The 27376-nt window shown below is 45.9% G+C and overlaps 1 protein-coding gene across 1 annotated transcript; it reads right to left on the minus strand.

The window, feature by feature from the left end:
- Positions 1-10921: 10921 nt before the first annotated feature.
- Positions 10922-20695, minus strand: TCF23 (transcription factor 23). Its single transcript, XM_073672900.1, has 3 exons — positions 20400-20695; positions 18177-18455; positions 10922-11554 (listed from the first exon to the last, which is right to left on the minus strand). The coding sequence occupies exons 1-3, from the start codon at positions 20562-20564 to the stop codon at positions 11474-11476; spliced, it is 525 nt and encodes a 174-aa protein (XP_073529001.1). The 5' UTR covers positions 20565-20695; the 3' UTR covers positions 10922-11473.
- Between the last annotated feature and the right edge of the window lie 6681 nt (positions 20696-27376).

Consider the following 27376-nt stretch of genomic DNA (forward strand, 5'->3'; position numbering starts at 1 on the left):
CCCAGCAGAGCTCGACTCGGTAGAGAGGAGCAGAAAGCTTTACGGGACCCCCGGTCCGGTGCTCACGTCGGTCGGCTGTGGTCCGCAGCACCGGATTAGTCGGCTCGGTGGACATGTCAGGTCGGAGGGGCTTGGTGCTTGGGATGCCGGCAGGTAGACGGGCACGGCTTCCGGTCCGGTGGCCAACACTGGTCTTTTTTGCTGAACTCTTGCACTTTGGCTTTTTTCTTCTGGCCGTCCCGTAGGTGGAGTTTCTGTGCAGGTCCGACCGGTGGCGAGACCCTCAGCGCTCAGTGACGTAACTACATCATGATCCGGAAGGTGTACAGTGACGTCACGGAAGACGAGGTGACCGGGTGAAGATGGCTGCTGTCCTCATGGCCGATCTGACCGGCCGATCGCAGCATTGTCAATACATTTCCAAATAAAAGTTCCCGAATCAACCAAAACGGCCCCCCGACCAATCACTGTGCGAGAAGTCCGTTCAACCTCTTGATAAGCCGCTCCGCGCCACATAGTAACCTAGGTTGAATAAAGACCTAGGTCCATCAAGTTGAACCTTCGTGGTCATTGTGCCGATCTGCTGGGACTTGTGGTGTGCCATTGCTGCTACTGATTGGAGTCTTCCCTCAACCTGACTTTTTTATAATCTAATCCCCCCCCCCCCCCAATCCATCCTCCCCGACCTCCTTTCTGCCATCGCTCGCTGATCAATGGTGTAAATCCCTGATTGTATTCATGCTCAATTTTTGGCAATTTTTGTGTGTGTCCTGTTAGCTGTAATAATCACTGATGAAGTTTCCCAAGTTCCCAAATTTTTCGTTATTTGCTCTCCTTGTTCCCAGAGCCGTAACTTTTTTTTTTTTTTTTTTTATTATTATTATTATTATTTTTTGGTCAATATGGCCGTGTCGGGGCTTATTTTTTGCGGGACAAGTTGTACTTTTGAACGACATTACTGGTTTTACCATATCGTGTACGGGAAAACGGGGGGGGGGGGAAATTCCAAGTGCGGTGAAATGGCGAAAAAAAAAAAAAAAAAGTGCAATTCCACAATTGTCTTTTTGTTTTTTTACCACGTTCACTGAATGCTAAAACTGACCTGCCATTATTATTCTCCAGGTCATTACGAGTTCGTAGACACCAAACATCTATAGGTTATTTTTTTATATAAATGGTGAAAAAAAAATTCTAATTTTGCTTTAAAAAAAAAAAAAGAAAAAACTGCGCCATTTTCCAAGACCTGTAGCTTCTCCATTTTTCTGGATCTGTGGCCGGGTGAGGGCTTATTTTTTGCGCGCTGAGATGACGTTTTTATTGATACCATTTTGGCGTAGATCTGATGTTTTGATCGCCCGTTATTGCATTTTATTGCAATGTTTCAGCGACCAAAAAAACAGAATTGTGGCATTTTTAGAATTTTTTTTTTTTTCTCGTTATGCCGTTTATTAATCTGATTAATTCTTTCTTTTTTTTTTTTATAGTGATAGATCGGGCGATTCTGAACTCTGCGATACCAAATGTGTATGCGGGGTTTTATTTTTTTGTTTGTTTTATTTTGAATGGAGAGAAAGGGGGGTGATAAACTTTTATATATATTTTATTTTTTTTTTTTATATTTTTAAAAACTTTTTTTTTTTTTTTTTTTTTTTTTTACATTTTTGCTCGCTTCAATAGTCTCTATAGGAGACTAGAAGCGGCACTTGTCTGATCTTCTGTCCTACATACAGGCGATCAGCAGATAGATATATCTGTATAGATCAGCAGCCATGCACCCGGTTTAGTGCGGGCTCAGCACCGGAGCCTGCGCTGAACAGGGGCTGCCAACGTGGAGCATACCATTACGTCATAAAGGGGTTTTTTTGTTTGTTTTTTTTCTCATAAAACCACATTTCATCATTTACTACCTGGACGCCATAGACGCAGTAGAAATGATGGTTTTGGAGCCTTCTGCTTCACATGGGGATAGCGAAGAAGCCACAACCTGATGATATTTTATGTAACGCTCCACTTTTCTGCCAGACGATGATCCGGAGAGACTTTGAGGCCATTCACAAGTTTTTGCATTAGGGCTCGTTCACACTGGCGTATATCACGGCCGAGGACTATATGATGTTTTATCGGAGAGCGCTCGGCCCAGTGTTATACTATGGATCAGTGCAAATTTCCTCATGTGCATGCTGCGAATGCATCCCAGAATCGGATCCCGTGCACCCGTACAAGTCTGTGTGTGTGAAACATCGGACAGCACTCAGATGTCATCCGAGCGCAGTCGCACAGAATCAATGGAGAAATTACCTTCTCCGCACCTGTGCTGCGGTTCTATCATGCGAGAAAATTGGATGAAGCTCTGCGTTTGAGCTGAGTGTCGTTGGCATAATCGAGCCTGTTCTCTCGCAAGATAAATTATACCTCAGTGTGAGTGAGTCCTTATAACGATCATGCACAGTGTTGGTCCCAACTTTGACCAACTTTTACAAAGTTTGGCCGGTCATTGATCATTTCAACAACAGATTCACTGGGGTGTACGTTCCCCCAAAGGGACCTCTGCGTAGACTAGACCCTAATCCACTGCAAGAAGAGGCTTACACTGCGGAAATACCTGCCCAGTGCGAGGGCCAGGTACGGAGTAACAATGTACCAACTGCGAGAGAACCTCAGGGTTCACCCACATAAGGGATTGCACCCCCTGAATACCGCCCTATCCTGAGAGTGAGTTGGAACATTGTGTAGGGATTGGTGCCCTCATTGTCGGATCAGGGTCACCACCTCGACGTGGAGAACGTCTACACCAGCGTCCCACTCTTCACGAGCTACCGCAGACGGCCGTACTGTGCGTAGACACCAAAGAGGCCTCGCTAGGTCACTAATTGGGCAACTGCTAAACGGTGAGCGAAGAGCCCAATGTAGGGACTACATGCTGGCGGTCCAAGGACTAGAGGGATGTCCTTTATCTTGACCACCACATATGGTGATGGCAGCTGTATGAGGCCCCACTACACAGGTGCCCAAACCAAACTGTGTACTGGGGTACAATGAGAACATGGGGAGGGAGATGATCTCTGATCCAGCCGTGCAGCACCATGAGGAAAGCCAAAGTGTGGTCCAGGCAGCTGGCCGTGCCCATGGTACAGATGGCAATGTACAATGCTGATCGGCCACCACCATTTCCCGGCCGGGACCTTCCTTCAGTTCCGAGAGGTAGTGACCAAGGCCCTAATATTTGGAAGGGAAGGCCCCATTACTTCTGGAACTGATGGTGCCCATGTTCTTCCAGGGCAACATTTCTCCACTTCGATCCCTAATCCGGAAAGAAAATAAGATTGCAAAAAAAAGGTGCAGAGTGTGTTACAGAAGGGGGATAAGAAAGGACACCCGTGACGCTTGCCCCAACAAACCTGGCCTGTGCATAAGGGAATGATACGGTTACCACACGGCTATGGAGTACCTTAATTTCCAGGATGTCCCTCCTGACAGCACCATCAGGAAGTTGTCCTTCATATACTTGAGAAGGCGAGGAACACACAAGAGGTTGAAAGACCCTCCTCTCCCCCACCCACCAGTGATTTTCCCGTCCCTATCAGCGACAGACGAACAGGAGGTGTGATCGTGGAGCAAAGGATTTTTTTTTACCAGGAACGCCTGAGGCCGGGTGCTGGAGGATCGCTCTCCTTCCTCGTGGTGGTGCCTGCTGAACGAGGGGTCCCTCAGCCTGGCCAGTAGAGCTGAGGCTCCTGGAGTCAACTGCTCCCCCCTTAGGGGGCTCTCGGCTCACACTGCCCATCCCTGCGTGCGACTGAAGTGAGTAACCTGGGAGTTTCATACTTACTAGGGGGTTATTTTATCCCTTTTAGGATAAGGATATCCCTTTAAAGGTCTATGGCTCCTTCAGCATCTAAGAAAAAGGGGGGGAAAAATGTGCCCCATGCAACACGAAACTGCCTGACACATAGGGGAAACAATTATGCTCCGAGTGTATTGCCAAAGTCTTAAAAGAACATTCCTCCTTCATGACCGCCACGAGGACCATAATAAGGGAAGAGGTCCAGAATTCCTTTACGGAGTTAGTTTCGTCTCGTTCCTCCTAGGCCAAAAAAGACCGTGGTGGGAGATGGAGTCAAATTCAGAGGAGGAGGAATTGTCATACTATACTCACCCTGAACAGGAGGAAGGGGAAGATTTTTATCCCAACCTTACCGGAGAAGAAAAAGAAATATATTGTCTCTTGGGGAAAACACCGATACGCTCCTACAGGCAGTAAGGAATACGATGAAAGTGGAGGAGACTCGCCAACCCCCTTCAATACAAAATGAGATGTTTGGGGGGGTTTAAGTTACTGAATGAACAGAGTATTCCCTGTCAATAAGCACGTAAACGCCATGATCTTAGAGGAGCGGGAAGACGTAGAAAAGAGACCTGATTTATATCAAGGAGATTCAGATCTAGTCTACCACTTGGGCCGTAAGAGATAAAATTACGGGAAGTAATTCCTAAGATAGACATCCCCGTAGCCAAAACGACATCTATTCCCGTTGGGGATTCATCATGTTTTGAAGGATCCTATGGACAGGAAAGCAGATGGGCTACTCGAGAGAACTTGGGAAACTTCATCAGCGAAGTCCCGCAAAAAATAAGCCCTCACAAGGCCACATTGACCAAAAAGAAAAAAAAGTTACGGCTCTGGGAACAAGGGGAAAAAATAACGAAAATCTTGGGAAACGTCATCAGCGATTATTAAAGCTAAACATAACTGCTACCTCTGTTGGAAGATCCATGACTATGGATAGAGGAACTGGAGGATCACCTTGGGTAAAAGACACCCAGAGATGAGATCCTGGAATCCATTCCCTTACTCAAAATGGCAACAGGGTTTATGACGGACGCCTCAGCTGAATCGATCAGGTTTGCCGCGAGGAATGGGGCACCCTCATACTGTAAGGCTTACAACATGGTTGGGGGGGGTAGTCACTCAAAGAACAAGTTATGTTCAATACTTTTTTCCGGTCTCCCGAGCGTTTAGTCCAGTATTGGACGATATACTAGAAAGAGCCTCAGATGAGGAAAAAAGGGTTCCCAGATAAGAAATAAAAAAGGACCCCATTCCCATCAGAAACTAGATTATACAGGTAAAGTGAAAACTGGTAGATGGCGCTACCCGAAGGGAGGAACGGGAAGGAATACCTTTCTCAATCCAACAACTAACAGTGGGAGACAATGATGCTAAGGATGTGGAAGGAAGACTCCAATCCTTTCAACCGGCCACGACAGAAGTATCCCAGAATCCGTGGACACTTCAATAATATCAGAAGGATACAGAATAGAGTTTGTGAAGATCCCCAAAGGAAGGTTCCACCTCACAAAGTTTCCAGTCCCCACAAGTCTCAAAAAGGCTACTAAAGGATGTAAAGAAATTGGTGAGTTCAGGAGTGGCAATACCAGTACCAGAAGAAGAAGAATCGTTTCTCGAATTCTACTCAAATCTGTTTTCAATAAAGCAACCCGGAGGTGATTTCCGCACAATCCTAAAATGCCATGAACAAATGGGTGGCATACGAAAAGTTCTAAATGGAATCGATAGCAGAATCATTGATCTTAATCAGGAAGGATATGGATATGTGCACGTTGGATCTCAAAGAAGCCTATTACCATGTTGCCTATTCATCCTCGCAATCAAATGTATCTGAATTCACAGTGACGGAAGCGGAAGTGATTCAGCATTACCAACTTCATTGTCTTTCGTTTGGTCTTTCCTCAGCCCCACGCATCTTTACCAAACTAGTGGAAGAAGTTATGGAACAAGGGATATTACTCATTCAGTACTTGGGACAATTTCCTGTTAATTGCCGAATCACCACCAACCATTGACCTCAACCATCCTAGTCCTAAAAAAAACTGATAAACTGGAAAAAATGGGATCTCTTTTTCCGGAAAACAAAAAAATCTTCCTAGGAGTCCTCTTGGATTCGGAGCGACCGACATCCTAACTACCGGAGAAGAAACAAAACGAACTCTGTGACAAAGTTCTTGCCTTCAGTAAAAGATCACAGGCCTCGATCGGAGAAAAAAAATGAAGATCCTGGGATAGATGACCGCCTCTAAACCATATGTTTGGTGGAGCCAGTTCCACTCAAGACAGTTACAGCAGCAGATCTTGGCATCATGGAATAGACGACTGGAAGGATTGGACCAGAAAATGAATCTGTCCATAATGTCAAAAAAAGTAATTAATTTGGTGGACTTCTATGACCAACCCACAGAACAGGATTATGTGGAGTCTAACCCGGTTCGTAACAGTCACCACAGATTCACGCAACAGCGGATGGGGGAACCCATGTACAGCGTCAGTACCGATTGGGCACCTGGCAAAAGCCAGATTGTCTCATAGCATCAAATCTCAAGAGAACTTCAAGCGGTCTGGGAGACATTGAAAAGATGTCGGTTAATATTAAAAGATCAACACGTCAGGATTCTGTCAGACAATATCACGACAGTAGCCTTCCTCTGCCATCAAGGTGGCCCAAGACATCGCCATCTTTAGCCAGAAAGATTTTTTTCATTGGGCACAGGAGACAGTCATTTCAGTGACCGCTATACACCTAAGGATCTCAGAATTTAGTGGCACACTTTCTCAGTCGGAAAGAAATTCCGCAATCAGAATGGGAACTGAATTGGGAGAAATTCCACCTCTTAACCCATCGCTGGGGTACCCCTCAGATAGACTTGTTGGCCACAAAAGGAAACTCAAATTGTTTTCCCTGAATCAAAGAAACGACCCTAATGGAATAGATGACTTGTCCTACATATGGGACATGGACTTGGCATATGCGCCTTTCCTCCCTTGCCCCTAATTCCGGCAGTACTGAGGAAGATCCAAGAGGATGAGGCCCAAGTAAGTGATACTACCATTTTCACCCAAGAGAAGCTGGTTTACCCCTGCTGAGGAAGATTGCTTTGGAAGACCCCCATCTTCTTTCCAGAAAGGCACAATCTTTTTTTTGAGGCCGATAGTCCATTCCAATGTGAAGTTCCTGCAATTGTCTGGATCTTAAGATCTGCCTTTCAGGATCCAGGCAGAGGGCTTTCAGACTCCGTCATATCCACTATCCGGAGGAGTAGGAAACCAGTGACGTCTGCAATATACACGAAGATCTGGAAGAAGTTTTGTGCACAGTATCCGGACACAAGAGTGGATATCTCTAGCCCTAATATTTCAAGAATATTCGATTTTCTCCAAAACGGGATTTGAGAAAGGGCCTGAGACCTAGCACATCAAAGGTACAAATTTCAGCTCTGAGTGCCTTGATGGATTATCCATTAGCAAATCATCCCTGGATTGTGAGATTTATTAAGGCCACAAGTAGGATTAGACCCAGAGTCGGGGTCTCTATTCCCCCATTGGACCTGAATCTTGTGTTGTACGGCTTATGCAAGAAATTGTCCTGCCTTCCTTCTGCCAAAACCATAAGGATAGTCGGGAGCTCATATTTCATTCTCTAGATGTCAGAAGAACAGTCCTCCAGTACCCGGAGACCACAAAAAGCTGGCGGATAGATTCCAATCTGTTAATTCAGTTTGCTGGAAGAAATAAAGGGAAGAAGACGTCAAAAGCGACCTTGGCAAGATCGATTTAGGTCCTTAATCAGCTTGACCTATTCGGCAGAAGAAGGAAAATTTTCCTCCGGACAACATCAGAGCCCATTCTACTATTGCAGTAGCCACATCATGGCGAGAATGAGCAGGGACGTCGGTGGACCAGATCTGCCGAGCTACAATATGAACAAGGCTTAACACCTTTTTTGCAGATATTATAAGCTGGATATTTTATCAGGCCTTCGGAAGGAAAGTCTTCAAGCAGAAGTCCCACCATGAATGTATCCTCTGGTATTCTCTTGATGGTGCTGTCAAGAGAGACGTCCTAGAAAGTAGGCATTAGTCCTACCGGTAATTGGTTTTCCAGTAGTCCATCATGACGGCACCCATTACATTCCCTCCCTTAAATTTCCTGCCTGTTAGGTGAAGGTAACGTATGTAGAAGGAAACTCAATAAAATTAGAGTTGCATCCATCCTGGTATGGTCCTTGGAAAATCACTGGTGGGTGATGGAGAGAGGCGTTTTAATCTCTTGTGTGTTCCAGTCCCTATCAAGAATATGAAGGACGACCTCCTGATGGTGCTGTGATGGTGGACTCCTGGAAAACCAATTTACCGGTAGGACTAATGCCTAATTTCTGATTTGCCCCTTTATTACCCCCTGATGTACTCTGCAGAACCTACATCTGCCACTACATTAATAATTGAAATACCAGTAAAATCTCAATCTATCCAGAGATCAGTTCCAAAATGTGGCCATTTGTGGGGGGTTACTGCTCTTCTGGCAGTACATGGACTCGACAAACGCGGCATGGTGCCAGCAAACCGTAAGAGCAAAGTCTGCCTTCTATTGATGAGCGAGTATGTTCTGTTAACCCTTTCGCCGAGTATGCTCCGCCGAGCTCCGAGTATTTACAGCTGCTCGGTGATATGGTTGAATCGCTCCCGTGTGCATAATTTGAGACTGTTTGACAGCTTTAATACATGTGGGGAATGTCTGCTTCTTACACATTCCTCACATGTAATAAAGCTGTCAAACCGTCGCAAATCATGCACACAGGAGCGATTTAACCATATCACCGAGCAGCTATGAATACTCGGTGCTCGTCCGAGCATACTCGGCGAAAGGGTTAACAAGACATACTCGCTCATCACTACTGCCTTCCAAAATGGCACTCCTGTCTTTTGGAGCCTTGCCGTGCGCCCAAATAGTAGTTTCCCACCACATAAAGGGGTATCTTTGTACTCAGGAGAAATTGTACAACTTCTTATGAGGTCCGATTTCTCCAGTTCCATTTGTGAAAATGAAAAATATAGGGCTAAAGCAACATATTTTATGGAAAAAAAACTGTAATTTTTCATTATTTTCTTCCATTTTGCTAATAATCCTATGAAGCCCCTGAAGGGTTAACAAACTTCCTGAATGTGGTTTTGAATAGCGCGAGGGGTTGAGTTTTTACAATGGGGTCTTGTTTGCAGGTTTTCTGATACATAAGACCCTCAAAGTCTCTTCAAAAGTGAATTTGTCCCTAAAAAAAAAAAAAAAAATCAACTTTGTAAATTTTGTTGGAAAAGATGCAAAAAATTGCCGCGAAACCTTTTTAACACTTCTAACTTCCTAAAAAATAAAAATAATGTTTCAATAATGACGCTGACGTTAAGTGGACATGTGGAAAATGTGATTTATTATTTGGCGCGGTTGTGACTATTTTTGTTTTGAAGGCACAAAAATTCCAAATTTAGAAAATTGCAATTTTTTATTTTTTTTTTCTAAAATTTTCATTAAATGTCCAATATTTATTTATTTATTTTTTTTTTATATAAATAAACGTCAAATCGTATCGAACCTAAATGTACCACTAATATAAAATACAGCGTGTCCGGAAAAGACCATCTCAGAATCACTGGGATACGTGGACGTTCCAGAGTTATTGCCCCATAAAGTGAAAATGGTCAAAAATTGAAAAATTTGATCTAGTCAGGAAGGTGAAACCAGGCTCCAGCGGGAAGGGGCGCTGGTCTATTAGTTTTGCTGTCAGTGCATATGGTGGCTTCCTGAGAAGTGCAGGTTAATTGAGGATATAAGCCTCCTAGCAAGTGAGCGCAGCTCTGGGTGTGATGCATAAGGGGATTTCAATGCTGGAGGCAGAGGAGCCTGTTCTCACTAGCTGCTCCACCTTGGCTCGATGTGTCCTCTGGAGGCAGCTTGAGTTATGACGAACCTGTAGCTGCGATGGCGAAGAGTAGACGTGCGCCCTGACCTCCTCCATCTACGTAGAGGGGGTTGTTTCCAGATTTTAGTTGTTGAAGTTTTTCCTGATCCATTTATTACGATGTGATTTTTAGCCTCTTTTTAAAGGGGCTTCTAGAGACGCTGCTCACCTTCCGATGAAGAGTTGAGGGGCGCCAAACGACCCCAGATACGGACACTGGGGCAGGATACTCTTCACAGCTACAGGATCGTCAAAACACAAGACTCCACCACAGGACACATTGATGCTAGGTGGAGCAGGCTCCTCTGCCTCCAGCAATGAAATCACCTGCTTGAATTACATTATACATCACACCCAGAGCTGCGCTCGCTTATTAGGTGGCAAATGTCCTCAATTTACCTTCACTTCACAGGAAGCCATGATATGCACTGACAGTGAAACAAATAGACCAGCGGATGCAGCTCTGGATGTGACTGGAGACATATGTACAATTTACAAAGATATCAAGATATATGTGGTGAGCTCCCTCTAGTGGTGGCTGTATAAATCTGTATGTAGTGAGCTCCCTCTAGTGGTGGCTGTATAAATCTGTATGTAGTGAGCTCCCCCTAGTGGTGACTGTATAAATCTGTATGTAGTGAGGTCCCTCTAGTGGTGTCTGTATAAATCTGTATGTAGTGAGCTCCCCCTAGTGGTGGCTGTATAAATCTGTATGTAGTGAACTCCCTCTAGTGGTGGCTGTATAAATCTGTATGTAGTGAACTCCCTCTAGTGGTGGCTGCATAAATCTGTATGCAGTGAGCTCCCCCTAGTGGTGACTGTATAAATCTGTATTTAGTGAGCTCCCTCTAGTGGTGACTGTATAAATCTGTATTTAGTGAGCTCCCTCTAGTGGTGGCTGTATAAATCTGTATGCAGTGAGCTCCCCCTAGTGGTGACTGTATAAATCTGTATGCAGTGAGCTCCCTCTAGTGGTGGCTGTATAAATCTGTATGTAGTGAGCTCCCCCTATTGGTGACTGTATAAATCTGTATGTAGTGAGGTCCCCCTACTGGTGGCTGTATAAATCTGTATGTAGTGAGCTCCCTCTAGTGGTGACTGTATAAATCTGTATGTAGTGAGCTCCCCCTAGTGGTGGCTGTATAAATCTGTATGTAGTGAAGTCCCTCTAGTGGTGACTGTATAAATCTATATGTACTGAGCTCCCCCTTAGTGGTGGCTGTATAAATCTGTATGTAGTGAGCTCTCTCTAGTGGTGGCTGTATAAATCTGTATGTAGTGAGCTCCCTCTAGTGGTGGCTGTATAAATCTGTATGTAGTGAACTCCCTCTAGTGGTGGCTGTATAAATCTGTATGTAGTGAGCGCCTCCTACTGGTGGGTGGCTGACTGGCTGTATAAATCTATTTATTCCTGTACCGCAGCACTCCGGCCACCATGCAGAGACCTCACCTGGCATCCCCTCAATCTTATGGTCAGCAGGGATCCAAGAACTTCCGCCATCATGAAGTGCTCTGGCAGTTAGTTAGGAAAACCCTTTGCACAAGATGATTAATGCAACATTTGTGTCCACAGCCGTAAGCAGTGTATCGGGGACGTCTTCTAGGTGGGGGGCACTCAGTCTGACGTCTGTCTCATTGAGCTCAGTTTGTAGGGAGATCTGTTGCCTTTTTTAGTCCTCACTGGGTGCAGATCTGCCGGACGCCTCGTACTCCAGGGCTTCAGCGTACAGCCGAGACCTCATCGGCCACTTCTATAGGACAGAGGAGGACAAGAATGAAGATCTTTGGGTAATATGCCACCTGGTGGCTATCACAAGAATTACACACACTGAGACCTTCACCTGCACTATTGTATAGTTGTGAAAGTCATACAGACTCTTATCTCTGCATATAATGTCACTCTGCCATATAGAAGTCTCCTGCAATGAGATGACCCCACCCTCTAAGGATAATGAGATGACTCTGCTGACCCCACCCTCTAAGGATAATGAGATGACTCTGCTGACCCCACCCTCTAAGGATAATGAGATGACTCTGCTGACCCCACCCTCTAAGGATAATGAGATGACTCTGCTGACCCCACCCTCTAAGGATAATGAGATGACTCTGCTGACCCCACCCTCTAAGGATAATGAGATGACTCTGCTGACCCCACCCTCTAAGGATAATGAGATGACTCTGCTGACCCCACCCTCTAAGGATAATGAGATGATGACAAACCAGAAGATTTAGGAAGTCTCTGTAGGCACGAGTGTGTATATATTCAAGATTAGGACAATATTGGTGGTGCAGTGCTAACAAACCGTGCGAACAATGATGACAATGAATAGAACAGCAGCACTCACCATGTCTACTGATAATGAGATGACTCTGCTGACCCTCCCTCTACTGGTAATGAGATGACCCTGCCCCTAATGATAATGAGATGACTCATCTGACCTGCCCACTAATGATAATGAGATGACTCATCTGACCCTGCCCACTAAGGATAATGAGAAGACTCTCCTGACCCCGCCCTCTACTGATAATGAGATGACCCTGCCCCCTAATGATGAGATGACTGCTGACCCCGCCTCTAATGATAATGAGATGACTCTCCTGACCCCACCCACTACTGATGATGAGATGACCCTGCCCCCTAATGATGAGATGACTGCTGACCCCGCCTCTAATGATAATGAGATGACTCTGCTGACCCCGCTCTCTATTGATATTGAGATTACACTGCTGACCCTGCCCCTAATGATAATGAAGTCCTTTATTCAAGCATACTTGGACATCTTGATATAGCGGTACTTCATAAAAGCAGGGGAGACAATCTTGGAGATTGTCCACTCACCTCTCCCTGCATGTCTCCCCTGCTTTTAGGAAGTACTGCTATATCAAGATGTCCAAGTATGCTTGAATAAAGGACGTTTACCCTATGGACATGGTGAGTGCTGTTGTTCTATTCATTCTCTTCATTGTAATAATGAGAGGATTCTGCTGACCTCGCCCCCTAATAATAATGAGATGATTCTGCTGACCCCGCCCCCTAATGATAATGAGATGACTCTGCTGACCCTCCCACTAATTATGAGATTACCCTGCTGACCCTGCCCCCTATTGCTAATGAGATGACTCTGCTGACCCCCCTCTACTAATAATGAGATAACTCTGCTGACCCTCCCTCGTCAGACCCTGCCCCTATTGCTAATGAGATGACTCTGCTGACCTCCTCTAATGATAATTAGATGACTCTGCTGACCCCGCTCTCTATTGATAATGAGATTACACTGCTGACCCTGCTCCTAATGATAATGAGATTACCCTGCTGACCCTGTTCCCCTATTGCTAATGAGATGACTCTGCTGACCCCCTCTACTGATAATGAGATAACTCTGCTGACCTTCCTTCGTCTGACCCTGCCCCTACTGATAATGAGATGACTCTGCTGACCTCCTCTAATGATAATTAGATGACTCTGCTGATCCCGCTCTCTATTGATAATGAGATTACACTGCTGACCCTGCCCCTAATGATAATGAGATGACTTGTCTGACTCTGCCCTCTAATGATAATGAGATGACTCTGCTGCCCCCCCTCTAATGATAATGAGATGATTCTGCTGACCCCGCCTCTAATGATGATTAGATGACTCTGCTGACCCCGTTCTCTATTGATAATGAGATTACACTGCTGACCCTGCCCCCTAATGATAATGAGATGACTCTGCTTACCCTCCCTCTACTGATAATGAGATGACTCTGCTGACCCTCCCTATACTGGTAATGAGATGACCCTGCCCCTAATGATAATGAGATGACTCATCTGACCCTGCCCACTAATGATAATGAGATGACTCATCTGACTCTGCCCACTAATGATAATGAGATGACTCATCTGACCCTGCCCACTAATGATAATGAGATGACTCTCCTGACCCCACCCTCTACTGATAATGAGATGACCCTGTCCCCTAATGATGAGATGACTGCTGACCCCGCCTCTAATGATAATGAGATGACTCTGCTGACCCCGCTCTCTATTGATATTGAGATTACACTGCTAACCCTGCCCCTAATGATGAGATGACTCTGCTGACCCTCCCTCTACTGATAATGAGATGACTCTGCTGACCCTCCCTCTATTGATAATGAGATGACTCTGCTGACCCTGCCCACTAATGATAATGAGATGACTCTGCTGACCCTGCCTTCTACTGATAATATGACCCTGCCCCCTAATGATAATGAGATGACTCTGCTGACCCTACCCTCTACTGATAATGAGATGACCCTGGCCTCTAATGATAATGAGATGACTCTACTGACCCCGCCTCTAATGATAGAGATGACTCTGCTGATCCCGCTCTCTATTGATATTGAGATTACACTGCTGACCCTGCCCTCTAATGATAATGAGATGACTCTGCTTACCCTCCCTCTACTGATAATGAGATGAGTCTGCTGACCCTACCCTCTAATGATAATGAGATGACTCATCTGACCCTGCCCACTAATGATAATGAGATGACTCTGCTGACCTTGTCCTCTACTGATGAGATGACCCTGTCCTCCAATGATAATGAGATGACTCTGCTGACCCTGCCTTCTACTGATGATATGACCCTGCCCCCTAATGATAATGAGATGACTCTGCTGACCCCACCCTCTACTGATAATGATATGACCCTGCCCTCTGATAATGAGATGACTCTGCTGACCCCGCCTCTAATGATAATGAGATGACTCTGCTGACCCTCCCTCTATTGATAATGAGATGACTCTGCTGACCCTCCCTCTACTGATAATGAGATGACTCATCTGACCCTGCCCACTAATTATAATGAGATGACTCATCTGACCATGCCCACTAATGATAATGAGATGACTCTGCTGATCCCCCCTCTAATGACAATGAGATGACTGCTGACCCTGCCCTCTACTGATGAGATGACCCTGCCCTCCAATGATAATGAGATGACTGATGACCCTGCCTTCTACTGATAATGATATGATCCTGCCCCTAATGATAATGAAATGACTCTGCTGACCCTACCCTCTACTGATAATGAGATGACCCTGCCCTCTAATGATAATGAGATGACTCTGCTGACCCCGCCTCTAATGATAATGAGATTACACTGCTGAGCCTGCCCCCTAATGATAATGAGATGACTCTGCTGACCCCGCTCTCTATTGATATTGAGATTACACTACTGACCCTGCCCCCTAATGATAATGAGATGACTGCTGACCCTCCCTCTATTGATAATGAGATGACTCTGCTGACCCTCCCTCTACTGATAATGAGATGACTCATCTGACCCTGCCCTCTAATGATAATGAGATGACTCATCTGACCCTGCTCACTAATGATAATGAGATGACTCTGCTGACCCTGCTCACTAATGATAATGAGATGACTCATCTGACCCTGCCCTCTAATGATAATGAGATGACTCATCTGACCCTGCCCTCTAATGATAATGAGATGACTCATCTGACCCTGCTCACTAATGATAATGAGATGACTCTGCTGATCCCCCCTCTAATGATAATGAGATGACTCTGCTGATCCCCCCTCTAATGACAATGAGATGACTCTGCTGACCCCACCCTCTACTGATGAGATGACCCTGCCCTCCAATGATAATGAGATGACTCTGCTGACCCCACCCTCTACTGATAATGATATGACCCTGCCCTCTAATGATAATGAGATGACTCTGCTGACCCTACCCTCTACTGATGAGATTACACTGCTGACCCTGCCCCCTAATGATAATGAGATGACTCTGCTTACCCTCCCTCTACTGATAATGAGATGACTCATCTGACCCTGCCCACTAATGATAATGAGATGACTCATCTGACCCTGCCCACTAATGATAATGAGAAGACTCTGCTGATCCCCCCCTCTAATGACAATGAGATGACTCTGCTGACCCCACCCTCTACTGAAGAGATGACCCTGCCCTCTAATGATAATGACATGACTCTGCTGACCCTTCCTTCTACTGATAATGATTTGACCCTGCCACCTAATGATAATGAGATGACTCTGCTGACTATTAATGTGCATGTGGCCTCTTCACAGCATTATACATAATTAGAATTTTTGGGTTTCTTGGATCTCAGACCAGTATGTGAATGGGCATGGGTGCATTGCTCAATTCTGGGGTCAGTAGGGGTTCCCCAGTTAAAGGGAACTTGTCAGCTGATTTGTGCTGCCCAAACCGTGGGCAGCGTGTATCTGGCCCTTTCTGTAAGATCACAGCCCTATGTGTTTTCTCTCTGAAACACTGCAGCGTTTCAGAGAAGAAAATATATATTTTTTTATTGTAATTTTTTATCGAAAGATTTTTATGTTTTACAAGATATAGACTTGAAAATATTTAAAAAAAGACATATATACACAGATTACGATGAAAACAGATGAAACCGGATACGTAATAGATGTGCAGTAAAATATGATAATATTCAAATTTCTGATATATCTAACAATCTGAAACGGAGGAAGGACCTACAAGACTTACAATACACAGGAGGCGAAAGGATAAGTATAGGTATTGGAAAATGAAGAGGAAGGGAACGAATTAATCAACCAGTAAATAAGGCTCTTAGATATTCAGGAGTATCCAAAAAGTATCTCAAGGAGACCAAACAAGACTGAATCTGTCAACCGTTTCATCATTCAATGCGGTGTGATATTCGAAATTTCTAATGTCTTTGATCCTGGTGTATAGGTCAAATTAAGACGGGGGAGAAGTTTGTTTCCAGAGAGAAGCTATTAAACATCTTGTAGCCATCAATATGTGTAAGAGAAGTCTAATAGTCCTCTGGGATATAGTCTTACTTAAGTAAGAAGACCTGAGGTTCTAAAGCTAGCGTCATATCAAAGACATGTTTAATTAGGGTTTGTACATTAGTCCAGAACAGAATTATCAGGGAAAAGTCCCAGAATAGGTGGTAGATCCTCTCAACGAGGCACATCTCCAACACATGGGAGAAATAGATGGGTCTAAGTTTATGTAGAAGCTCTGAAGTGTGGCACCAGAAATGGAGGATCTTCTATTGGTTCTGACCAAACAAGTCTCCAGTCATCATCACTTAGCGTTCTACCCAAATAGCTTTCCCCCTTGAGCATATATGGATGTCTAATCGTAGATTTATCATCAGGGTTTTGTAAAATATTATATACATCAGAGGTTAAGCCTTTCGGTGAAGGTCCGATTCTACAGAGTCTTCAAAGTATGTTGGAATAGAATCCTGTAAGTTATGGAATACGGATGAGGCATAATGCCTAATCTCAATGTATTGGAATAACGAGAGATTATGAACGGATAGTTTAGGTTTCATCTCATCATACGCGAGCAAAGTCCTTGTTATATAGTTATATCTGCACAATTAAACAAGGCCCAAATACCTGATCAAGCGGAAGTCAAGCTTTCAGGGAAATTTGGGTGAAATAGGAAGAATGTGAGGGGGGCGCTTGTGGATGGCCATTTTGAATTTTTAGAGCAAGTCCTCCAGATGTCTCATTGGGCCTAGGAGTTTATTGAAGGGGGATTATATAAACCATTCCATATGAGAGAGTTAGGGTGGGCCGGTGCAAGCCAAAGTTTTTCAATTTCCATCCATTTAGTAAGGCAGGGTTGGATGACCATGCTGGGATTCTGGGAAAATGAGTAGCCCAATACAAAGTGAGGGGCTCCCAGACCATCAGCCGGATTGACTTGTCCATATGAACTTCAAAGTGGCTGCTTGGAGTGACCTTCATGTATGGGTAGAGTTTCAACCAAATCTAATAAGTTTGGAAGAATGGTCATTGTTACTGCTGAAATAGGTCCAAATAAAGATAAGGGAAGAGACATCCATCTTGTCAAGTGTGGTGGAAAATTATTCTCGTAGAGAGCTGAAGATGAGGGTGTGAGATTAATTCCTTAATATTTTAAGAATGGTGTCTTTCCAATAGTATTTGAAGTTAATACGGAGGAGACTCAGTTGGGGTCCGGTATGCTTATTGGGAGGGCTGTTATTTTTAGTTCTGTTTGTTTTGTAGCCTGACAAGATACCAAATGTGTAAAGAAAAGCCTGTATGACTAGTCACCCTCGCGACTCGGTCCCTGGCAGCTATTAAAAGCATTTTCTTCTCTGAAACAATGCGCCATTTCAGAGACAAACACATATGGCTGAGATCATACAGACAGCGGCTGATACACGCTGCTCACGGATTGGGCAGCTTGTATCAGCTGACAGGTTCCCTTTAATGTGCCAGTCTAATATAATAATAAAAATAATAATAATCTAAGATTAAAAAGTTGAAGGACATCTAAAATATTCCATTACGTACAGGAACCCAGACCTGAGTCTCCCCGATATCCGTTACCTTCATAGGGTGCAGGTATCCCGGGCCTCTTCCAGTCTGATGGCCGACAGGTAGGGGTCTCTCTTGGTGCAGGGTTTGGGTGAGGTGGGCGATGTAACTGGTGGCCAAGACAAGGACATCTAACTTGGATAATTTGGTACCAGGTGGAACCGAGGGCAGCGCTGCCTGTAGGGATAGGAAGGCTTGTCTTAGGGTCCGGACGCGGTTCCTCTCTCGAGCATTATTCTCTGGCGACTGCTTTCCTTGAATCAATTTGTTGGTTTTGTCGACATATGGAACCTGCAAAAGACAAAAATTATCATAGAGACCTATGCTGGGCGGGAGAAGGGACGAGGGGCCACAAACTAATCAGTACTTATATGATCTGGGGAGATAAGTGGAGAAGACAATTTGGATGTCACTGTTATTACGAGGGCTTTTATTTATACACTGATGAGCAAAAGGGTAACAATGTTTTGACCTTTTTCCTTTTGGGCTCCATATCTCACCATCCACTACAGCTTTGAACGTGAGATACCATCATTTTATAGACCATCATCTTGGCTAACTCCTACATAAATGTGACTTGCAGCTATTTAGCATATGATTAGTTCTGCAGATTCTTCTCAGGTCACTGCATTGTTACTGTTTTGCTCCTGATGGTGGAAAAATCTTTTTCTTCCTGTATATTACAAATTACAACCTGTTCTCACATTCCCTAATATCTCAGTATTTATTAGGTTGATTCCCAAGGGAAAGGTCACTGGTTCGGATCGAGGAACAGCCATGAAGAAGATTTCCCAAGAAAAGAGACACCACATCCATCCAGCTCATCAATAGCCCTCACTTGGCCAAGAAAATTGCCAAACTGCATCATGTGAGTGCCAAGACAGTGGGAAGAATACGGAATGAAGTCCGTCCATCCATTCAGATGCCAAGAGGTGGACGTCCAGGCAAAATATTAGGGTCAACAAGTCAACTCATCACAAGGTCTATCAGTTTTGGAGCCACAAACATGGCAGTGGAGGCGGCTCGTAAGCTTCGTAATAGTGCGATCACAGAAGTCCACACAAGCACCGGGCGACGTGCATTACGCAAGTCTGGAATGGTTGCCCGAAGAAAGGTGAAGAAGCCTCAACTTCAATGCCATCATAAGAAGCATCGGCTCGAGTTTACAAAAAAAGCACGAAAAATGGAAGAAGAAGATTGGAAACGGGGGATTTGGAGCGATGAGATGAAAGTCAATAGACGAGGCTCTGATGGGGCAAATGGGTCTGAAAGAAACCAGGGAAAAAGGGGCTAAAGGATCGAGAAAGTGAAGGAACTGTTGAGTTTGGTGAAGGAAGCCTGATGATATAGGGTTGTTTCACATCCAAAGGTGTTGGATACTTGACCAGGATCAATGGTGGTCTCAATGCTGAGCTATATGTGAGTATCCTACAAGACGAGTTACTTCATACACTCAAGTACTATGGGTATGAAATGGACGACATGGTGTTCCAGCAGGACAACGACCCAAAGCAGATTTTGAGATTGACGACGAAGAAGAAATGGTTTAATGACAATGAAGTAGAAGAGCTGGATCGGCCCCACAGTCCCCAGACATCAACCTAATCCAACACTTGTGGGTAGAGTTGAAGAAAAAGCTGTATCCATACCCAAGTGAGGCGTCCAGTGTGCACCAACATTGGGAACGTGTAGAAGAGATCTGGGATCAGACACATGCTCGAGTCTGATGGAGAGCATGCCCAGGAGGATTCAGGCAGTGTTCAAAGCCAAAAGTGGATTTGCAAAATAATAAAAAATACAATTTTAGATTTTTAGGAGCAAAACAGTAACAATTCAGTGACATGCCGAGAATCTACATAACTAATGATATGCTAAATAGCTGGAAGTCAAATCTATGTATGAGATGGCCAAGATGATTGTCTATGAAATGATGGTAGTCTCACGATGGAAGCTCTAGTGGATGGTGAGATATGGAGCCTGGAAGCCAAAAGCTCAAAACATTGTTACCCTTATGCTTGTCACTGTGTGTATGTGTATGTGTATGTGTGTGTGTATATATATATATATATATGTATATATATGTATATATATATATATATATATATATATATATATATATATATATATATATATATATATATATATAATATATATATTATAAACGTGGAACGCGCAGGAAACACACATACTGTATGATAAGACAAGCTCATCTCTGCATATGGAGAACCTACTCACAGCTTTGATGCCCCTCCGTCTACTGCTCTTCCACGTGGTGGGCAGCTGCTCTTCACGTCCCTGCAGCGCCTCTTCCTTAGTTCCCCCTTCTGTAGCGGTGACCGGTCCTGGGACACGGACATGCCACCCTGTTAGGGCCACCTCTCCTGGTTCCGTCCGCTCCATGTCCCCTCTTAGCTAGGACTGAAGTTTCATCGTCCTCCATTCACTCCTCTGCCAAGAGTCTCCTTCTGATGAAATGAGAGGAATCTGGGGGGGTTGATGTGGATGAGGCTCTGCATCCCCCGAGCGGAGCAGATAATGAGGGGATCACAGTGTAATACTCCGCTCATTATCTGCACCAGACGTGTAATGAGGGGAGTGAATATTTGTTTGGATTTTGGTCTTATCTAAGTATCCACCTCATGATGTTCTCCTCCAACGCTCACCGGAAAGCTGGACGCCCAGTAACAGTGTCCTCCATGACACGCGGGGGTCAATATCAGGAGAGTGGCACAACTGCACTTAAAGAGGGCCTCTTACTTCAGGAGACTTTTCAGAAAAGGCCGCCATGTGTGCACAGGGGAAACAACATTATCTCTGGCCATTATATGACTTGTTTTCTGTATTTTCACCAGTTTTCCCCTCTGCAGGGTCTATCTGTAATTTTCAGTTGTCTCTGAGCTACTGGGTGGAGGCTCAGTGAGATGATCTCTCCCATACACAGCACACACAGGATGAGGGATTCCTCCTTTACTGACATTATGTAGTACATGTTCAGGATCTGCAGCAGCATGGAGGAGATTATAACCGCTGTACTGAACAGTGTAACTGTGAATCCAGCACTGGAGTGAGATAAAACATTTACTAGAAAACCACAGAAGCGTCGATGGCATTATACAGCAGTGTAGCTGTGAATCCAGCTCCTTTTTATTACAGCAGTAATGTAAATGCTTACAAGAAAGCCGCAGCACAGAGGACTTTATACCTCAGTATGGAACAGTGTATTTATAATTCCTGATTGAGATAAAACTCTTACTATAAAGCAGCAGCAGGGAGCACATTATACTGCAGTACTAAGCAATGAGGCTGTGATTTAAGCACTTGGGAGAAATAAAAAACTTACTAGAAAGCAGGAGCCTGATTTGTGGGCTTGTGGGGGTCTCTATGCCCCTCCCTCCTATCTCCTCTTCCCTCTCCATAGACTTCAATGGGCAGCTGTAATCAGATCCCTTGTTTTTATCAAGGTGAAGTTTAGCAATATTTCATAGTGGGTGATGAATTCACCAGGCCGAGGAGAAGTGGCTCATATGTGGAGAAAGAAGATGATTGCCCTGATGTAGAGTTTGTAGAAATGACCGTGACCATTTGTCCTGGTACTGTCATGTCACTCTTCTGCTGTGGTAGAAACCTTTATCACTTCTTTCTGTCAAGTCGGATAGTGATGTGGGTATGATGAGTCCAGCCTGGCACATATTCAGGTGTTGGAGGGGGTTGTGGTCAGGCACTGATGCTGATTATGAGCCCAGCACAAAATCGGGTATTGGAGGTCGTTGAGGTCGATCACTGCTTTTAGTGATGAGCCCAGCACACATTTAGGTATTGGGCGAGATTGAGGTCTGGCAATGATGTTGGTGATGAGCTTGTGCTCATGGTCTAGCGTTGGAGGAGGCTGAGGTCGGGCACTGATGTTAGTGATGAGCCCATCATACAGGTGTTGGAGGAGGTTCAGGTCGGGCACTGATGTTAGTGATGAGCCCATCATACAGGTGTTGGAGGAGGCTGAGGTCGGGCACTGATGTTCGCGATGAGCCCGGCATACAGGTGTTGGAGGAGGTTGAGGTCGGGCACTGATGTTAGCGATGAGCCCGGCATACAGGTGTTGGAGGAGGTTGAGGTCGGGCATTTATGTTGGTGATAAGCCTGGGCACACAGGTGTTGGAGGAGGTTGAGGTCGGGCATTTATGTTGGTGATAAGCCTGGGCACACAGGTGTTGGAGGAGGTTGAGGTCGGGCACTGATGTTAGTGATGAGCCCATCACACAGGTGTTGGAGGAGGTTGAGGTCGGGCATTTATGTTGGTGAGAAGCCTGGACACACAGGTGTTGGAGGAGGTTGAGGGCGGGCATTTATGTTGTTGATAAGCCTGGGCACACAAGTGTTGGAGGAGGTTGAGGTTGGGCATTTATGTTGGTGATAAGCCTGGGCACACAGGTGTTGGAGTGAGTTGAGGTCGGGCATTTATGTTGGTGATAAGCCTGGGCACACAGGTGTTGGAGGAGGTTGAGGTCGGGCATTTATGTTGGTGAGAAGCCTGGACACACAGGTGTTGGAGGAGGTTGAGGGCGGGCATTTATGTTGTTGATAAGCCTGGGCACACAAGTGTTGGAGGAGGTTGAGGTTGGGCATTTATGTTGGTGATAAGCCTGGGCACACAAGTGTTGGAGGAGGTTGAGGTTGGGCATTTATGTTGGTGATAAGCCTGGGCACACAGGTGTTGGAGTGAGTTGAGGTCGGGCATTTATGTTGGTGATAAGCCTGGACACACAGGTGTTGGAGGAGGTTGAGGTCGGGCTTTTATGTTGGTGATAAGCCTGGGCACACAGGTGTTGGAGGAGGTTGAGGACGGGCATTTATGTTGGTGATAAGCCTGGGCACACAGGTGTTGGAGGGAGTTGAGGTTGGCACTGATGCTAGTGATGAGTCCAGGCTCATGGACTGGTGTTGGAGGGAATTGATGTAGAGCATTTTTGACGCCCTCCCTGAGCGGTGGGAACCCGGAGCCGGGCCTCTTGCTGATGTTGAGGGGATGCAGTCATGGTCTAGACCCGTTCAGTGCCCAGGGCTGTCACATAAAAATAATGGGCTTCTTTTAGGATGAGTGGTATTTCGACTACGCCATCTGTGGTGTCTGCTGAGGGCCACCAGTGCTGCAAGAGTCCCCTGAGGCTGGTGATATGGGCAGCTAAGATGGGACGGCTCCCCGCAGGCGGAGCAGGCCTCAGGGCAGTGTGAGAAGGGATGGTGGGTGCAGTGCCGCGCGGGAAATAACAGGCTGAAGCGGGGTCTGAAGTCATCCGGGGTTTTTACTCACATTAAGATGAACTTTAGCCGCAAAGCTTCCTTCTGCTCCTCGCGGCGTACTGCGGCCACCAGGAAGGGGATTCAGCACTTCCCAGGTAGATCAGGAGCACCTGTCGAGACCCCTCTGGTGTGTGTTCCTCTCCTTGGTGAGTTCTCCCACTAAGTCTTCACTCCACTGTTTGTGTGGTTAGAGCAAGGTGTAAGGACGGATCCCACTGGATAAACGCAGGTAGAGAGATACAGGTGGCGTATGCCGCTCCGTCCGTATCCCCCTGGGATCCACTAAGCCTCCGGTCTTTTCTGACTGAGACGTGAAGCAACAGAATCAGATATCGGGGGCCGGTCACCCCTCTTGCAGCAGGAGTCCCTCTGACTAGGCCAGAATAAAGAATACAGGTGGCGTATGCCGCTCCGCCCGTATCCCCCTCGGATCCTTTTGCCTGTGGAGCTTGTCTCCTCTGCTCCCCTCCAGGCCTTCTTAGGTCAGGACCTTGACCGGGTAGAGACAGCCGTTAACTCTAACCCGCTCCTCGTCTGAAGGCCAGAGAACGAGGACCGTGTATCTTCAGTCGGATGAGGCCTGTAGATGAACTCTGGTGGGAGACCACAATCAGAGACGGAGACCACTATCACTGATGAAGATCACAATCAAAGACCTTGAACCTAAGATGGCCGTTGGTTAAATACGATGCTATTAGTGCATCCTAAAAGTGTGTCCTCCACCCTCACCCACTACATGGTTCCCCCCATCTCCTCTATCCCGGGCCGGGGCAGCACCCTGGTGCATTTAGGCCCCCTGCAGGACAGAAGTGGTGTAGTGTTGAGTGGAAAGTAGGGTCCTGAGAGATGCTCCATCCTTACCTGGAAGAGGAGATACCACACCTCTATCTGAGGTGCAGTAACCCTGTGCAACTGAACCCTCAGGGGCGCCACACATTGATGTTAGTGATGAGCCCAGAACACATGTGTTGGAGGCTTTGAGGTTGGGTACTGATGTTGGTGATGAGCCCAGGCACACAGGTGTTTGAGGTGGTTAAGGTTGGGTACTAATTTTAGTGGTGAGTCTGGGCACACATTTAGGTGTTGGAGGGAGTTGAGGTTGACACTGGTGTTCGTGATGAACCCGGGTTCATGGTCTGGTGGTAGATGGAGTTGAGATTGGGCACTGATGTTGCTGAAGAGCCCATTCACACAGTCATATGTTGGAGCGGGTGGAGGTTGGCACTGATGCTGGTGATGAGCCTGGCACACAGCTGTTAGAGAGGGATGAGGTTGGGCACTGATTCTGGTGATGAGCCTGGGGACACATTTCGGGGTTAAGGTTGGCGCTGATGTTGGTAATGAGCCTGAGAACACATTTAGGTGTTGGAGGGGTTTGAGCTCGGCACTGATATTGGTGATGAGTCAAGATGGGAAGAACATACCTGTGGAATCACTGTCCCCATTTTATGTAGTGTCAGTTCTCCTCTGACATGACACAGACATGAGCCATGGACATGGTGTTCATGTTGTGATTCCTGGGCAGACTGTGCACAATCTGTTGCTGTAGACAGTGCATTCTCCGGCCGGATTATATCAGGATGCAGCACAGCCGCAGAATGGGTATTCAAAGAATCCCAAACAAGACGCTTTCATGTGGCCAAAGAATGAAAAGAGCCAAGAAAATCCAGGAAAAAATATCAAAACCCTGAGTTGTCCTCATATCCTGCTGCTATGTATCTAGAAAATGCCAGCTCATTTTTAATTTTATCTGCCTCTAGAAAAGTTGTGTGACACCAATGTGGTTGCCATCCTGTCTGTTCTTCTGGACAGGCAGAAGATTTGCAACTGTCTATTCTATCGACAATGGCAGCAGGAGCAACAGCTCAGTATAGGATATGATGGACAGGCAGAAGTCAAGCTGTTATGGGGCAGTACTGGCAGCCCCAGCAGCAGTATAGATATAAAACATAATGCCCATGCAGGAGACATGTGTCTATCTATACTGTACTGCTGCTGGGGCTGCCAGTACTGCCCCTAAACAGCTGGACAACTTCTGCCTGTCCATCATTTTCTATACTGAGCTGTTGCTGCCACTACAACTGCCAGTACGGACATAAAACATAATGCCCATGCAGGAGACATGTTGTTCTCAGTACTGGCAGTTGTAGTGGCAGCAACAGCTCAGTATAGAATATGATGGGCAGGCAGGAGATGTCCGGCTGTGTAGGGCCAGCACTAGCAGCCCTGGCAGCAGTATAGATAGTTTTATGAGCTCACTTGGTGAGGTGGATTCTGTAAGTCGTATGTCGGGGTGAACAGCACAGGCCAGAGGTGATGCAACCAGAGCCTGACTTGCTGGATGGCACACGAAACAGTGACCATCATTATAGCTGCATGGCTGGTGGAGAAGAGGAGCTAGAAACAATAGCTGTAGAGACCTGATTGTAGCAGAGTCAGGTGTAAAGTGTGGCTGGATTCAAGGAAAGCACATGGTAGGGTAGCAGAGTGCACTACCACCTGAATACTCAGGTGGCGCACAGTTGCCTGAGCCGGCCTTACAAAGCGTTGGATGATGCCATCTTCGGTGCTTGCCGGATTACCAAAGTAACCTATCATGGACTAGCACAGAGGGAGCTTGTGAAGAAAACAAAGCCCGAGGCAGGAGCTGGGACAGATGAGTAACAGAAATAATAGGTCCTACCATCTGCCAATCCATCTAATCATTGGCATGAGCCACAGGTGAATGACAGTCCTCACTGATCTATGCCTGGTTCGTTTTAACAAATATAAGGTTTTACAGACTCGTGGACAACAATGTGGTCAGTTCAGCATACTGGAGACAGGCAGGACAGCATGTCCATAGCAAAATCCCCAAATTCTTGACACTGGTCCAATCTGCTGACCCTGATGCAGAAGTCCATTAAATCAGAGCTTGGGGTATCTGCCGGAGAGAGCGCACAGTCGAGGTGTGACTGAATCTGGCTGCTCAGATGGTGTGACTCTGTTGTAGTGCGTCAGGTTGGCACAGCGGCAGATAAAACGTCTGGTCCATCATGTCCTATATCCCACTGCTGCTGCCTCCGCTGATTGTTGTGACATTAACACTGGTCCAGGCTGGGGGAGCGTTGGTTAATCGTTCAGATTCCACCATTTGTCCTGGTGGTCGTGCATCAAAACCTGGTGGTAGTGGTGCCGCTCACACCTTCATGGGCCGAGAAAGACACGTCCTGTGTGACTGACTATAATTGCTGCTCCATGTGTCCAAGTGATGCAGTGTACTTTAAAGCTCAATGACACGACCAGGGTACGGATGTATGTAGAAATCCCAGTGCCCCATAGCAAAAGTTCTAATTGGGCCCACTTCTCCTAACCCCCCAAAAAGTTTTCAGCTGAGTCGATGGGGTCATATCTCACAACTTTTATAAACAGGGAGAGGGACATGAATTGTTGCACGTACACAGAAAATATGCCCCTTACTGCTCTCACCCACAATAGGCCTTTCATGGCCATTATGGAATATAATATCCCCACAGTGAATTCCCACTGACAATTTCACCCCCCCCCCCTCCCCCCACACACACGTACAGTTTGTTAATTCCAAAAAGTCTCCATCAAATCCCCACAGTGGCCCCAACACCATACTTTACCCCCCAATGTGATGTTCCCATCATTCCCCCACACACAATACCATGGCCAGCACTCACTATGATGGCGCCCACAGCCCATACTCCGTATGATGGCTCCTCACTCAATATGATGGCCCCTACAGGACCTCACTCAGTCACCTGGCCCCCACATCCCTCTACCCAGTATTATGTTATGTCCCGCACAGTCCTCACTCAGTATAATGACCCCCGGAGCCCCTAGCTTAGTACTACACCCATGGCCAAAAGTTTTGGCACCCTTGAAATTGTTCCAGAAAATGAAATCCC

This window comes from Phyllobates terribilis, unplaced genomic scaffold (genome assembly GCF_046119375.1).
Source record: "Phyllobates terribilis strain yellow unplaced genomic scaffold, ASM4611937v1 Scaffold_3__8_contigs__length_932513732, whole genome shotgun sequence".
Taxonomy (NCBI): Eukaryota; Metazoa; Chordata; class Amphibia; order Anura; family Dendrobatidae; genus Phyllobates; species Phyllobates terribilis.